The sequence below is a fragment of the Littorina saxatilis genome, linkage group LG5, assembly GCF_037325665.1.
Source record: "Littorina saxatilis isolate snail1 linkage group LG5, US_GU_Lsax_2.0, whole genome shotgun sequence".
In the NCBI taxonomy this organism is placed as follows: Eukaryota; Metazoa; Mollusca; class Gastropoda; order Littorinimorpha; family Littorinidae; genus Littorina; species Littorina saxatilis.
The window spans coordinates 44,717,451-44,734,181 of record NC_090249.1 but is presented as its reverse complement, the minus strand read 5'-3'; the positions used below and the strand labels follow the sequence as shown (position 1 = coordinate 44,734,181).

Below are 16,731 nucleotides of genomic sequence, written 5' to 3'. Positions count from 1 at the left end.
CCTCGTTCTAACCAGCTGTAAAACTGGGTAGTTGTTAATGCCTACTGGTACAGACAAACGCAGAAACACTGTGGGGGAGGAGGTCAAAGACAGCTAAAGAGCTTAGAACACAAGAGTAACCAAAGCAACATCTGGGTGTAATGTAGGCCCCTCGGAGGAAATGGTCACCTCCCAACAAAGAATTCCTTATCTCTGTTATCTTCACTAAAGGCCGATGGAACCCCGCTTTTAAAGCTTAAAAATCTGAGAAAACAGGTTTTGAAAAGGTATGAGTCTTAAAATGGGGGTAAATTACAGTGGTCTTGAACAGACAATCTGAGAAAACAAGGTCTTGTAAAAAGACAGTCTGGGGGGGTGTCTTAAAAGGGGTGTTCAACTGCATAAAGTTAATGAACAGACATGTGTGTACAGCTTTCATCATAGGTTCCACTGTACCTCAAGGTTGTGATTTGTTCTGTTCATCTTGCTCACTTGTGAAGGTTTAGCAGTAGCACTTCTCTCTCTCTCTTTGTGTACTGGTCTGGCTTTTTGTCCAGGTAAAGTATGGCCTTGTATGAAGAGGTCTTTCTAAATGTCGATGCACACACCACCCATCATATATAGCCGAAATCGGCCCCTATGACCTATACCCCATGAGCAACAACTAGTGGGCATCCAGATACAAGGGGATCGGTCATTCTGATTATTGTGAGAAAATGACCACTTTGAGGTACATGTAGAACGTGGAACAGAATCACCATAAACCGACTTGAGTTGACATTATTCGTGACACATGCGTGTTTAGATCAGTGCATGTTCTAGTGTTTTGGCTTTGCAATTGCTCACAGGTACCGCCCTTATGGTTTTGCTGTGTAAGTTTGCATTCACTTGTGGATTTAGACCGGCACGGTTGGCCTAGTGGTAAGGCGTCCGCCCCGTGATCGGGAGGTTGCGGGTTCGAACCCCGGCCGCGTAATACCTAAGACTTTAAAATTGGCAATCTAGTGGCTGCTCCGCCTGGCGTCTGGCATTATGGGGTTAGTGCTAGGACTGGTTGGTCCGGTGTCAGAATAATCTGACTGGGTGAGACATGAAGCCTGTGCTGCGACTTCTGTCTTGTGTGTGGCGCACGTTATGTGTCAAAGCAGCACCGCCCTGATATGACCTTCGTGGTCGACTGGGCGTTAAGCAAAAAAACAAACAAACAAACAAACTTGTGGATTTACAGTGGAACCCTCCTTCTAAGACCTCCAAAATTGAGAGGAAATCATGCAGTTCTCAAAAGGTAGTCTTATAACAGAGGTAAGTTTACAGATGTTAAATTATGAACAGAAACATTCGACTTAAAACAAGGTCTTATTGGGGGGCCTTAAAATGGGGTTCCACTGTATGGTCAGATTTCAGCTGCAAAATGTCTGCTAACAATGGCTTGCAAACTTAGTTGGATGAGACACACATTCTAAAACTTGGTCTTATATTGGGGGGCCTTAAAATGAGGTTCCACCGTATGGTCAGATTTCAGCTGCAAAATGTCTGCTAACAATGGCCTGCAAACTTGGTTGGATGAGACACACATTCTAAATTAGAAGCTGACAATTACCCTTGAAATACCTTATCATCTGTCCGACTCCTACATTGCTTAGCACCGTGAGTGGATTCGATATTCTGTACATGTGGAGTGTAGGTTTCTGTTTTGTGAAGGTGATAACCTTTGTTGTGCATCTTGATAATGTCCGAGATGTCATGAATCACAGTTTGTCACATTTGTTGGTATGTTTTGCTCGAGTTTTATTTTTGTTGCGGAGCATGGAGGAGACCTGATACTATTGAGCACCGTTTGCATTGTACGGTCAATACAGGAGTTGTCCCCCTGTTGAACATTCATTTAATTTTTAAGCTCACAGACACACACACACAGTGTTTTTCTCTCTTTCACACACACACACAAACACCCCACAGACACAACACAAAACAGATACCGCAAAAGAGTAAAGGTTATTTCTTTTATTATTTTTTATTTATTTATTTAAAACTGAGCGTTAATTATGAAAATTTACATCACAACATTCACAGTTCTTGTCCACACTTTTTTTGCTGTAGATGAAACCGTTCTCAAAATGACAAACTTTACACAAACGGTTAAATATCGAAACCTTGAAATACTGAAATGATATTCTCCACATCGTTTGCCTCATCAACTGTTACCACTCTTTTGCTTGCAAAAATACTCTGAAACAACCTAGTCCCTGGGACAAGCCATACGGGTGTATGCTGTTTGTGCCCTATGTGCAAACTTGAACACATTTATACTCATGCACACAAACCTTCCAGTCCTATCACATCAGTTACTTACTGCAGGTGTAAATCGATCTTATTGAACAATTCACAAAATGCATTTTTCACTTCATTCATTTCCGCTTTGTATACTCCACAGGAGAAATAAGATCTAAATCTTGAAACAAGACAGGTTACATTGTGATTATCGGTGGACATTCAGTCTGTAGCATGAATAGTTTTCACGCCAGAAAACTCAGGCGTGGGAATTGTCTGCGAAATCGCGGATTTCCGTGAAAAGGAAATTACATTTCAGCGAAAATAACAAATTGTCTGCGGCAATCCATTACTTGCTTACACAAGAACTATCAAAATATTGGTCTAAAATGCTAAAATTCGTTTTCCTTCCCCTGTACCCAGCCGGGGCCTAGGGGACCATGGCCTATTTTCAGAGTTTTTTCTATTTTGGAATTCCCATGCCTGAAACTGCTCTCAAAATGTTAGAGCAAATGCACACACATCCTTTTCACTTAAGAACAGATCACACAACATTTATTGGGCCAGTGACTAGGTAAACTAAGAATGGTGCCAAGAAAATTACTGATATCGGGCCTGTTCATCCCACAATGAAACTAGGCCACAAAACTTAACTCCAATTCCAAGTGATTGCAAGATGTGTACATCCCTAGACCTTCCTCTTCCAACACAACTTCTCTCCCCTTGCTGGAAACACATTCACATAATACAAACACACTGCTAACACTTCAAGTCACAATTCAATTTTGCATCCAGTTTCTTGTCAGCTGAAGTCGGCCTCCTATGGCAACATAGAATTCTTATGGCAACGTAGAAATGTTGTTTACATGGCAACAGATATCACAACCTCAAAATGAAAAAGTCTATTTCTTTTCAAGTCTTTGAGGCAAACACATGGCACTGTAGAATAATGTCCCAGTGAAACTGTCTTTAGTTCTTAGGCTTCACTCTTCTCCTTCTCGTGGGTGATGGGGATGCTACGTTCCTTGGGAGCCTCCAGAGATTTCTTCGGTGCCTTCAACATCAGCACACCGTCTTTGTTCAATGATGACGTCACTGCGTTGGGATCAACATCCTGCAAACGACCAGAACAAAATTGTATTAGTGTTATGCATGAAGACTTTTCTGACCCGCAAATGATATAATGTACCACACAACCACATTGACAGACAGACGAACATGCACTGATGAACAGACACACACACACACACCGACAGACAAACACACACACACACACACACACACATTAATGGACAGATACACACTCACACTGACCAGCAAACAGATAAGCTGACACAAACCAATACTATTAGGTTAGGTAAGATCAGCATCGCCTTACAAACAACAGTGCCAAAACATTTTCAGATTTATCCCATGTACATGTACCGCCAAGTACTGACTAAAAGCAGTGATAACAAATATGGTAATCTTGAACTTTAGTGTGTTTATTCATAGCTCATAATTCAGAGGCATTTAAGTCTCCAAATTAGTAGAACCTGCACTTGTAATCATAAGTCATTTTAGATCCCTTTGAAGTTACGGAATGAACTCCGATGAACTGTACGAATGCATTTCGTTTACATGCGTCAAAGAAGAAATTATCCCTATGAGCGGTTAAGGGAGAAAACTCTTTCGTGTAAATGATGTCGCTTGGTTGACAACGTACGCCATTTTCGGTGCATTTTCGTCGATTGAACAACCAAATTAATCAATTATGCTTAAGTTTGGAGCTCAATCCGTCAATTAATTTCACGACAAATGTTCTTTGGCTTGCTTACATGGACTTGTATCAAAAATAAGTAAAGAATGTCACTGGATTCTGAGCTATGAATTTCACACGCTAAAGTTCAAGATTACCACAAATATTTTATGAAGTGGTTTTTTAAAATTAAGTTTTATTCACAGCTGATTGCAGGACAGAAGCTTTCCACTTTGAGACCAAAATTCTGAAACATTTTCACCCAGCCAAAAGTTGTAGGCCTACAGGTACTAAGAAGATTGTCCTCTTCTCTCATAGTGTTCAATTTTCATGGTTTGAATCGAAATCATACTGAGAAATAGCTTTTTAAATTCTGCTTACCTTTGGCAAAACATACTGCCTGGTGAACTCCCTCATGATGAAGCCGTGTTCATCTGGTCGCTCTTCATGCTTGGCGTGGACAACGACCCGATTGTCCTTAGTCTTGACGTCGATCTCCTCAGGCTTGAAGTGCTGCACGTCCACGTTCACACGGAACTCTTTGTCTGTGTTCACCACCTGAAAAGAATGCACAGAACATTATGATGATGATTGAAAAACAGAAGTAAAACAGGTCACTCGTACATGTATGTAAAAGAACTTAAGCACAGAAAATTATGAAGATGATTGAAGAACTGAAGTAAAACGGTCCTAGGGGAAACCGGGGCTAGTCCGCCCCCGGGGCACATCCGTCTTTGTCTGTTTATTCTTACGTTTGCCACCTTTTAGTCTTTCACACCATGTGAGAATGGTGTCCCTACTTCCCGCCATATCCTGCAGAAGTTCAGAGGTTGCGCGCCCATATATCGTGAGTACAGATCACAAAAAGTGTTTTTCTTCATTTTTGTAACATGAATGCATAGCAGTTGACTTAGGTTTTGATGCATTACCTCTGAGAACAAATACTTAGTCTTGGTGTTTAAGGTCGAGTTCTGACGAAAGTTTTGCTTCTTCCTTCCCATGTTGTGCTCGCTATCTGGCACTAGAGTTGCCTGCCCGTGCGGGGGCAAGTCCGCCTATTTGTCATGGGGCAAGTTCGCCATGAAGAATGTGCAGGTGTGGTTAACAGTCCAGTTTACATCTGCCATAACTGTGACTCTGATGGTCACTCCATCTATTCTCGATGGTAAAGATTGCAGATTCATGTCTAAAAAAGACTGACGCCGATTTGTGTTACATTCTTTCGACATTCTTTTGTATTTTGTCATTGGCATTTTTGAACCTAAATATTGAAGGGAATTAAAAAAGATTTCCCACTGATTCCCGCAGTGGGGCACTGCGGTTATGAAATTAAAGGCCCCTCCTGTTTTTGGAACCGCAGGAGCTTTCTAGTTTGCTGTTAGGTAGATTTTTGGTTCCTCTTTCCTGTCATGCTCTCTTTTTCTTCATGAATTCTTTTCTTTTCTCTGCCTTCTTGCTCATTCACCTGTATTTTTTCCAAAAATCTCTTCTCTTGCCGCTTGTCTCGCGATTCATGTATAGTTTAATCTGTTAGTGTTCTGATGTAAGTCCAGCAGTAGATAGGTTAAGCCTATTTTAACATACTGGAAACTGGTAATCTTCCAGTAGGTATTAATTTAGTTTTACTAAAGCCTGCTGGGACACAAGTAATGGGTTAGTGCATTTGTAAACAGGAATCGCTTGACAAGTGGCCCCCTTCATCCCCCCCTTCCTCGTCCTGATATGGCTCTGCGTAGTCGGCTGGACGTTAAGCAACAAATAAACAAACAAACAAATTTCCCACTGATCGGGTGCTTGTTTGACTGACTGTGTGTGCGTGCGTGCGTGTGTGTATAAAGCTTGCCCACTACTAATCTTGTACCTACTATGGGATGAGAGCGGCGGACTTGCCCCACCCTGTAGGCGGACTTACCCAGACTTGGGGCAAGTTCGCCTACGTTAGGGTAGGTCTACTTAAAGCAGTATGTACAACAAATGTTCATGCGCACATAAAAACTGTCTGCACATTGATATCAGCTACACATTTGTCTTGATGTAGAATAAAAAATCAGTCTTCTAGTTCATCAAACTCGCCAGTTATGCTACCAAAAGCATAAAAGTAGGCGGACTAGCCCCGGTCTCCCCTACACATGAAACTGACTCGCTCGTGCTGTGCAACGCTGTCATTTACAAACCATGTAAGAATAATTTGAAAACTTATGAAAAATATTATTTCGCATGCTGCATGAAATCTGCAAAATCTGAATTTTAGCCAATTTCTGGATATTTTGCATGCTGAAGAGCGAAAATCCGCAAAATCTGAATTTTCAGCCTCAGCAGCAACAGCAACATTCATCTGAGTTCTGAAAAAAAGCAAACCTACCTCTGACAGTCCGCCCTGCATAGGTGCCTGTCTCGGAACCACAAAAGGTTGGGTGAACACTTGCAGCGGCATCAAATCGTAGTCGCTGCCGAGGTAAGGATCGTACAGAAGTCGACTCAGAGCCATTTCTTCTGTTTAGTTCTATCTATCGTCTCTGGTCGTCGCAAAGTTGAAGTTGGAGTGTAGAAAGCCGCTTTTTACGTGTTGTAGTAATCTCTTCGTCGATTCAATTGCTTGCCTCGCTCCGACCGCACGCCGAATATATACAGCAAGTTGGAAGCTTCGAGAGACCTTCTAGAAAACATGAGTTCGAAAACGGCGTCATATGTACGCTCTAGAAACCTTGCGAATTTGCGCGACAATCGACCCATCGTGTTTCGCTGTGTGACGTCACTTATCGGTTTCCCGAAACGCTATTTTTAGACCAATCGGGAACTTGCCAGAACGTCGGGTCAAACAAACACGCCAGGTCAGCATTGTTGCTGTTTTCTGTCTCTGTCAGTCTCTGTCTCACTCCCACTGAGAAGCAGAATTATCATCAAATAATTTTTAAAACCACAGAATGTCTAAAAAGGCGCGGAATGTGTTGCAAAGCATGTAAATAGTTCACCGGATACACGAACATATTAAACAAAGTGCGTTAGATATCTACGGTATCACAGCAGGGGAGACTGATCTCTGGAAAAGTGATGTAGATTGTACTGGAAACTGGGGCTGTGAAGAGATTGATGCTCCGATTATAAGATAAGTATGATCACCACGCGTCAAAGATCAGCATAGCACTAAAGCATTAACTGGATAACTGATTTGCTAAATCAGTGCCGTTGGTTTTATGGACGGCCCGTACACAGCGCCGCGTCATTGTGACGTCACAGTGTGTGTTAGAATGTGTGTGTGTGAGTAGGCTACCAGTGTGGCATAGCGTGTGCCAGTGTGTGTGTGCGTGTCAGTAGTGTGCGTGTGTGTGCATGCGTTTGTGTGTGGTGTCACGTGTGCGTGAGTGTGTGTGTCAGTATAATTCTGATAATCATCGCTCCACGGCTATCGCCAGTTATCTAGAATGAGCCGAACTCATTTTGACCTGAGGTCAGGATGGTGTCAGTATGTGTATACGTCCGTACGTGCGTCACTAGTGTGTGTGTGTGTGTGCGTGCCGCGTGTGTGTGTGTGTTTGTGTGGGTGTGCGTGCGTGTGAAGGAAATCACGAATAACACTGTAATTAACAGGCAAAGTTTGACAGTGATATCCTCCACGCTTTTAGAGCGCTAACCAGAGATATAGCGTGACATTGCAAAGTGTGTTATTATGCCAATTGATAGTGCTAGGCCGTGCCACAGGCACATGAAAGTGCTTGAGGTAGCGCGGGGGTCTTTTCACTTGATCGCGAAGGCGGCTGCCCCACAACCCATGACTAGTACGGAAAAAACTCGAAGTTCGAAGCATTCACATGAAGCTCTGCTGAATTCATTGAGTGCGTCGACGTCTGATTCTCCACAAATGCAACAACAGCAGCAACAACGACAACAACAACAACACAATCATCGGCACCCATATATTTTCTTAAAATTGTAACCGTGTGCCGAAACACTACAATCACCTCGGGAAGCGAAGTGCAATCAAACAGGATTGAAAATGTTAGGGCTAATTTCTTAGCCCTATAAAAACTGTTATGCAAACCCGAAGGTTTCCATGAACATACAGACAATCGGAAACCACCAGACCCCATCACAAACAGACTTCTACAATCCACTGGTGTTGACTTTTAAAGGCCAACAACTCGGGTGCAGAGTCTGCTGTGAAAGGAGCGGTAGCCTCCCCTGTCACAATCGCCCCCGTTTGAAACGAACTTCGTCCCGAAGTTCCGAACCGGGGGACCACTGTCCATCCCAAGTTCGCAGAATGGGAACAGCACGAAAATGTTCAGTGGTCATATTATGCCATTACCTGAACATATCATGCCGAGTCCCATCCCTGCTCGCAAGCGCCAGATGTAACCGAGTGCCGTAACACTACGATCACCTCGGGAGGCGAAGTGCAATCAAACAGGATTGAAAATGTTAGGGCTAATTTCTTAGCCCTATAAAAACTGTTATGCAAACCCGAAGGTGTCCATGAACATACAGACAATCGGAAACCACCAGACCCCATCACAAACAGAATTCCACAGCACCCGAGTTGTTGGCCTTTAAAGTCAACACCTGTGGATTGTAGAGTTCTGTTTGTGATGGGGTCTGGTGGTTTCCGATTGTCTGTATGTTCATGGAAACCTTCGGGTTTGCATAACAGTTTTTATAGGGCTAAGAAATTAGCCCTAACATTTTCAATCCTGTTTGATTGCACTTCGCCTCCCGAGGTGATCGTAGTGTTACGGCACTCGGTTACAAAATAAACACATTACGCAACTGAATAGAGGTGTTTTTAAAATTTTATTTTATTATTATTTCAGTCCTTAATCGCTGTGTCAAGGTGAAAGCTAGAAAGCTTTTCAACACTGGCGGCAGTGACATAACCACTCCGTAGACTCCTTCGCAGCGGTGTGTTGCGTGCCGCACGGGTGTTTGCGCCCCGCACGCTGGAGCGGTAAGTTGAGTGGGGTTTGTGTCTCGATAAAACAGCTTCTTCTATAAACATTTCGTAACTTTGCACATTAAGATATGTCTTGTTAGATCTGTTAGTGTTTCTTCTACACGCCGATGTACTTTTTGGGTGCATATTTTGTATATTATAGCCGTGATTCTGTAAAATATCACGCCTGTAACTGCACAGAAGCAAATTTCGTAGCATTCGCAACAAATTACTGGTGTAAACTTTAATGTGAAGAACTGCCATCAGTTCCACAAAAACCTGAACCTTTCTGCAGTACTGAGGCCGAGTTTCAAGCTTCTAGGACCTTGCAGACAGCGAAAAGCATTCGGAGAATGAGAATTATCCTACAACTTCTGTGTTTGCCCCCCGAAGCTGCCGTGTTTCGCCCCCGCAGCTGCCGTGTTTGCCCACCGTTTGTGTTTGACCACCGACCCTGCACACTCATGTTTATGTCCTCTAATTGGCTTGGAGCTATTTTGCAGGAACCATGGAAACAGTACTTGCAGGCAGCGCCATGGCAGGCAAAGCCTTTCCCACATTTTTTACAAGTGTGGGTTTTTTGCCCTAAGTGGATTTTGTTGTTGTGGGCATTCAGATCAACTTCTCTGGAGTACCTTTTCGTGCACTGACTGCAAGCAAACTTCTTTCCATCCCCCTATTCGATGTGCTTGGTTTTGATGTGGTGTGTCAGCGTCCTGTGGTGTTTGTAAGTGCTACCACAATGTTCGCACATGTGATTTGTCGAATCAGCACCTATGAACGGTAAAGACAAAGGAAAAGATTAAACAAATTTAAAAGTACACGTTTGTGTGTGTGTGTGTGTGTGTGTGTGTGTGTGTGTGTGTGTGTGTGTGTGTGTGTGTGTGTGTGTGCTGCGACACTGAAACGGTACTTTAAAATCAAAGGGAGTATAATGTGGCATGTAACATGAAACAGACATTTCCATCAATATTTGCCTCATCAGTGTAATGTATTTATGGTTATAAATAGAAAATTAACAGGATCTGACAGTCTTTCTCATTCAAATTTTGTTTTAAATAGTAAATTAATTAATTAATTACAAGATAATAACATACACGTCTATATTAACATGAAACTTATAATACGTACTCTTTTTTTGGGGCGTCGACATACTTTTTGGTGGGGTTGTCTATGCTTGGCGCTGGTGGACTATATTCACTTTTTTGGCCAAAAAAAATATAGTTTTGGCCAAAAACGCCAGTTTGGGCCAAAAAAGCAAAGTTTTGGCCAAAAAACGATTTGGCCAAAAAAGTGAATATTGTCCACCAGCGCCAGCAAATACAAAAGATTTGGCCAAAAAAAGATTTGGCCAAACAAAAAAGATTTGGCCAAAAAAGTGAAGATTTGGCCGAATCTTTTTTGTTTGGCCAAATTTTTTTTGGCCAAATCTTTTTATGGCAGAAGTTTGACCAAATCTCCCGTTTTAGCTAACAAAAACAGTTTTGGCCAAAACTTTTACATAGAAAGTTTTGCCTCCAAAAAAGTTATAGCCAAATCTATTTTATGTGTGGGCCAAAAAAGTGAATATTGTCCACCAGCGCCAAGCATAGACAACCCCACCAAAAAGTATGTCGACGCCCCCAAAAAAGAGTACGTATTATAAGTTTCATGTTAATATAGACGTGTATGTTATTATCTTGTAATTAATTAATTAATTTACTATTGAAAACAAAATTTGAATGAGAAAAACTGTCAGCTCCTGTTAATTTTCTATTTATAACCATAAATACATTACACTGATGAGGCAAATATTGATGGAAATGTCTGTTTCATGTTACATGCAACATTATACTCCCTTTGATTTTAAAGTACCGTTTCAGTGTCGCAGCACACACACACACACACACACACACACACACACACACACACACACACACAAACGTGTACTTTTAAATTTGTTTAATCTTTTCCTTTGTCTTTACCGTTCATAGGTGCTGATTCGACAAATCACATGTGCGAACATTGTGGTAGCACTTACAAACACCAGAGGACGCTGACACACCACATCAAAACCAAGCACATCGAATAAGGGGATGGAAAGAAGTTTGCTTGCAGTCAGTGCACGAAAAGGTACTCCAGAGAAGTTGATCTGAATGCCCACAACAACAAAATCCACTTAGGGCAAAAAACCCACACTTGTAAAAAATGTGGGAAAGGCTTTGCCTGCCATGGCGCTGCCTGCAAGTACTGTTTCCATGGTTCCTGCAAAATAGCTCCAAGTCAATTAGAGGACATAAACATGAGTGTGCAGGGTCGGTGGTCAAACACAATTGGTTGGCAAACACGGCAGCTGCGGGGGCGAAACACGGCAGCTTCGGGGGGCAAACACAGAAGTTGTAGGATAATTCTCATTCTCCGAATGCTTTTCGCTGTCTGCAAGGTCCTAGAAGCTTGAAACTCGGCCTCAGTACTGCAGAAAGGTTCAGGTTTTTGTAGAACTGATGGCAGTTCTTCACATTAAAGTTTACACCAGTAATTTGTTGCGAATGCTACGAAATTTGCTTCTGTGCAGTTATAGGCGTGATATTTTACAGAATCACGGCTATAATATACAAAATATGCACCCAAAAAGTATATCGGCGTGTAGAAGAAACACTAACAGATCTAACAAGACATATCTTAATGTGCAAAGTTACGAAATGTTTATAGAAGAAGCTGTTTTATCGAGACACAAACCCCACTCAACTTACCGCTCCAGCGTGCGGGGCGCAAACACCCGTGCGGCACGCAACACACCGCTGCGAAGGAGTCTACGGAGTGATAACGCAGTCCGGGATCATAGAGCTCTATTGTTTAGACTATAATATGTCATGCACTGACCCTGTCAAAAATGTCTGACAGAGGGGGGAATTTATTTCTCCTCTCCGGTAAGCATTCGTGCGCCGGCCACTGAATCAACGGTTGTAAAGAAGAGGCTGATTCTGCTTGGTATCGGTTTTTCCTGTAAAACCGTCATGAAAAAATGTGTAATTTGGATTATTGAAGTTGACATTGTTATTATCTTCATCTCCAGTCGGCTCATCGTCCTTCTCTGTCTCTCCTCCTGTCAAACTCTCTCTGTGCCCCCTCCCCTCTCTCTAGTCTCCCCCTCTCTCCCCCTCCCCTCACATCATATCTCTCTTCCTTCTCAATCTCTCTCCCCCCTCTCTCTCCCCCTCCTCTCTCTCTCTCTCTCTCTCTCTCTCTCTCTCCCTCCGTCTTTCTCTATCCCCCTCCCCCTCAGGCTCTCGTCAAACTATTTCTCTCTATTTTGGGTGTTGCTTATAACAGTGACAGAATTACCCAATCCAGTGTGTCTCTGAAATTATTTGTATTTAAAATAAGTTGTTCTAGATCTGTCGTTTTGTTAGATTGTCTGTGTGTTAATGTCTTGGGTTGTTATTGTTGCTGGTTTGTCACAAAGTTTCTGTGTCTCGTTCGGTCTGACTCTGACACAGACACACACACCACACACACACACACCGACACACACACCAAGAAGCAAGGGCAAGGCAATATGCGTGTCGAAACCATTACAGTAAAAAGCATTTCGGCAATTCAAAGTAGAGTGACATTTGATTTGGGCTTTAAAAACAATAGTCCCGGCGGCGCTAGTTTTTATGGGGGCGCTCGCCCCCATTCTATACGGATAGTTTCGAGGTTGACCATGGGCAGCGCCATTTTGTTGTGAAATACGTCATCAGTTTGTGTACACAGGAAGTTGTGACATCCGTCACCCTATGGGAGGGGTGACGTCAAAATTGTTCATCTGTAGAAAGTTGTGAAATCCGTCACCCTATGGGAGGGGTGACGTCAAAATTGGTCATCACAGAGTTTGTGTAACACAGGAAGTTGTGAAATACGTCACCCTATGGGAGGGGTGACGTCAAAATTGTTCAACAAAAACATGATATGTCGCATTGTGCAGGGTCAACTGCAACAAACTCAAACCGAGCCATTCATACCTAGCTGTATTTGAGTGACTTATATACCCGACATTTTTATTTCTTATTTTTAGCACAGGTGTAGGAAAAATCATGAACCAAAATGTTATTTATTTTCTAATTTAACATTTTTTTTACAAATATGACCATGGTCTTTTAAACATACAGTGACATTAAACATTGTTATGTTAAAAAAAAGAAAAAAGAAAAAAAGCTTTTGTGCACAAATCAGAAAATACATTGTACATTTTACCTACAGGCCAAACCGTGAGTGTCTGTGGCAAAGCCCGACCCAGGAAATTGCACTGATTTTATATTTAGATCAGAGAGAAATTGTCAAGAACAGGCGCTTGCATTTGGATGTGTCCAATGATAGTAGGTTTGGTTGTGATCAATCAGAATAATGTAGGAATAAAAATGTATGACAGTTTAGTATGATGACATGTAATTCACATATGCTGAAATATGATATTATACATCATGTAATATTATTATGGCTGTTGCCATGACCATGAAACCCAACAAAGGTTTAATGTAATGTAATTCAAAATACCAAAACCGAGCACCTATTAATCTCGTCTTTGCGCGTGAAGATTGAGGCCGTCTGCCAGCAGCGGTTAGGTCATACAGTGGAACCCCTCTCTAGCGACCTTTAAAATGTTGACAAAAATCGGTCCTTGTGGAGGGGGGTCCTTACAGAGGGAGGGGGGCGGAGTCAGGGGGCCACAAAGAAAGTCAGATTTAAAAAAAAAAAGAAAACAGAGAAGTTTGAGTTGCTGACGACCGTTCTCTCTGAAAGCAAACTGCTTCGATTTCATGTTTGTCCTTGGTGTCCACCAGTTCTGGTGCATGTACTACCCTGGCCAAGTTTCCTCTCAAGACATCAAAGAGACCGCCCCAGTATACTCTACAGCCTCTGGGCGAACCACCTCTCATAGCTAAAACTGGGTCAATGACCCCTGGGAAGAAGGTCAGTGTCTATAAAATTTTACTCCTAGGCCTGCGGCCAGGGGGGGGGGGGGGGGGAGTATACCGGTACCATTTGAGAATCAGACCAAATGAGAATTGAACCATTTGAGAACATCCTTTTTTTTCAATCACTACATCGAAGGCCTGCGGCCCGGGGTTCACAAGGGTTGGTTTGTTTGTTTGTTTCAAACCCACACCCATATACACACATTTCCCATTTAAACCATTTGTCGGCCCCCTGTCGATATTTATCGACTAAGTTCCTTGTGAAACATGTTGTCGCTATCGGGTCGAAACGACCCTCACGTTCAGCGAGAATGATTTTTCTAGAGTCAAAACGTTTTGTGCACTCTGTTTCTGTCCGTGCACGCATGCGCTTGACAAAGATTACAAGGTCACAGCAGAAATCTCGGTCATTGCAAAAACAAATACTGGCGCCGCGCAGGAAAAACACCCCCTCCCCACACACACACTGAGATACCAACACACACACACACACACACACACACACACACACACACACACACACACACACACACAAACAAACAAACAAACATGGCACACACACACACTGACGCACACACTCACACATACACTCCCACACACACTGACACACTGACACACACACATACACACACAAACATGGGAAACACACACACACACACACACACACACTGACATACACACGCACACACACACACACACACACACACACACACACACACACACACACACATGCAGGGCCGGACCCAGGGGGGGGGTTCCAGGGGTTCCGGAACCCCACCCCTGGAAAAAGCATGTACCTTGCTTTGAGTGTTTGTTTTTTTAATTTTTATTTTAAATAAATTTTGTGTGTGTCTCTAACAAATTTTATTCAATGTGAAATCCGATGAGAAAAAGGTACCCCCCCCCCCCCCCCCCACAATGCTGCTCTTAACCCTCAAAACAAGGCCCAGAATGCACCAGATTGCACAGATTTTAACGGTTTTTCAAAAAATTTCCGGGGGAACATGCCCCCGGACCCCCCTAGTTCGCGCGCCTGCTTTGCAAGCGCGCGCTTGTGGCTTCGCCACTTCGCTGATTTGCCCCCCCAAAAAAGGAGGAACCCCCCCCCCCCCCCCCTTACAACTCATTTGGTCCGGCCCTGCACATGCACGCACAAATATACAAACATGGCACACACACACACTCCGCCAAGGACGGTCCCAAGCCCGGCTGAAAAAGGAGGAGGGTTGGGCGTGGGGTTAGCACCCCCTCCCTGTAAAAAAAAGACTTCGCTACAGAAACGTCAACAACAGAAGAAACAGAAAACTTTATCCTGGGAGAGGAAGGTTCTTCTTCAAGAAGACCTATGACGCGGTGTGGTGAAAGCCGAGAGGAAGCCACAAAGCCGACTACCCCTTACACACACACGCTGACACACACACTGACGAACGCACACACACACACACACACACAACCACACACACACAAACACACACTACACACTGACACGCAACACAAGTTGACAACAACTTCTATAATAGAGGCCGATCGGATGCGACGTCAGCAAGGAGGGTAAGTACCAGGCATATGGATTGGGGGGGGGGGGGGGGGGTGTAGGAGTTAGAATAGGTCGGTAACCTCAACGAGAGCACACGTGTACACAGTGACTCGCTCCTCATTTTACAAAGGTGGTCCCTTTCTGGGACACCACAGGTACGAACTATGACGGCTTACTAGTGCCAAAACCTCATAATTGTAATTATCAATTTTCACGTGTTTATTACTAATTTTCCCGGGAAAATTAGTTTTCCCGGAATAATTACTAACTTTCACCTGTTAATTACTAATGTTTAGTTTTGGCTCACTTCCTGACGGATTGCTAGTGCCAAAACTAAAAATAATTTATTAGTAATTTGCCCGTGAAAATGAGTAACGAACAGTATGACGGCTTACTAGTGCCAAAACCTAGGGTTAACATTTTCACGTGAAAATTAGTAATTAGCAGTGTTAATTACTAATTTTCATTTTTGCCTCGTTTTCGGTCACAGTAGTCGGACTTTAAGACTAGTCCGCACTGAGAGGCTACAACGTCCGTCAAACATCACTCTCACACAATTTCTGAAATATCTTTGAATAGAAGGCCTTATCGACCAAGCAAGTTATCCGACATGAAGATGCATGTCACAGTTTTCTGCACTGTAGCGCTTTCCTTTAACCCCTTGACTGCCTTAGGACGGGTATACCCGTCCTGCACTTGTGCATTATTTCCATGATTAGATACTAAAAACAGATTCTTGGTTGAATTTCCTTTAAAAATAACATAGGTTTTACTTTCCTACCTACTGCCAGTTTGGAGCTAGAATTTTTTGTGAATTATTACACCCCGAACTCCAATATTCCCTGGCAGTCAGGAAGTTTTGATTGGCAGCGAAAGGGTTAACGTTGTTTTGGGTATCTTAGAAAAGAATAATCGACCCTGAAAACTTTCGAATCGAAGATGCTTATAGCAGATGGACTTTTGATCGGCTGTGGTCTCACACTTTCACATATATATCTTTCAATATAATTCCTTATTCGACAAGTTGTCGGGCAGACAGCTGTACCTCATATTTATTTCCACTACTACACTCATACATCTGCTTTGTAGTGTATTAGTGAAGGACAATCGATCCGAAAATGTTCGAATCGAGAGAGAAAAAAATGGCGTCTGGTCGGCCGTGTGCTGAAGGTCCGACCACTAGCAGACGGCTCTGTTCGCGGTCTAGACTCACACACTTTCACAAATATCTTTCGATAGAATTTGTTATTCAACAAGTTATCAGACAGACAGCTGTATGTCACGGTTATCTACACATGCGCTCAGCTCTTATTGTTAAATTGCATCGGATTAAAAAAAA

The 16,731-nt window shown here is 42.9% G+C and overlaps 1 protein-coding gene across 1 annotated transcript; it reads right to left on the bottom strand.

Moving 5' to 3' along the window:
* Positions 1 to 1,968: 1,968 nt before the first annotated feature.
* LOC138967242 (alpha-crystallin B chain-like) lies at positions 1,969 to 6,605 on the bottom strand. Its single transcript, XM_070339765.1, has 3 exons — positions 6,351 to 6,605; positions 4,370 to 4,546; positions 1,969 to 3,364 (listed from the first exon to the last, which is right to left on the bottom strand). Exons 1-3 carry the CDS (start codon positions 6,474 to 6,476, stop codon positions 3,227 to 3,229), a joined length of 441 nt encoding a protein of 146 aa, XP_070195866.1. The 5' UTR covers positions 6,477 to 6,605; the 3' UTR covers positions 1,969 to 3,226.
* Between the last annotated feature and the right edge of the window lie 10,126 nt (positions 6,606 to 16,731).

Coding starts and splice junctions, on each gene's coding strand:
- LOC138967242 (XM_070339765.1), bottom strand. CDS start 6,476: ATGGCTCTGAGTCGACTTCTGTACGATCCTTACCTCGGCAGCGACTAC. Junction 4,547..6,350: donor TGCAGGGCGGACTGTCAGAG/GTAGGTTTGCTT, acceptor CATTCTTTTCAG/GTGGTGAACACAGACAAAGA. Junction 3,365..4,369: donor GGCAGTATGTTTTGCCAAAG/GTAAGCAGAATT, acceptor GGTCGTTTGCAG/GATGTTGATCCCAACGCAGT.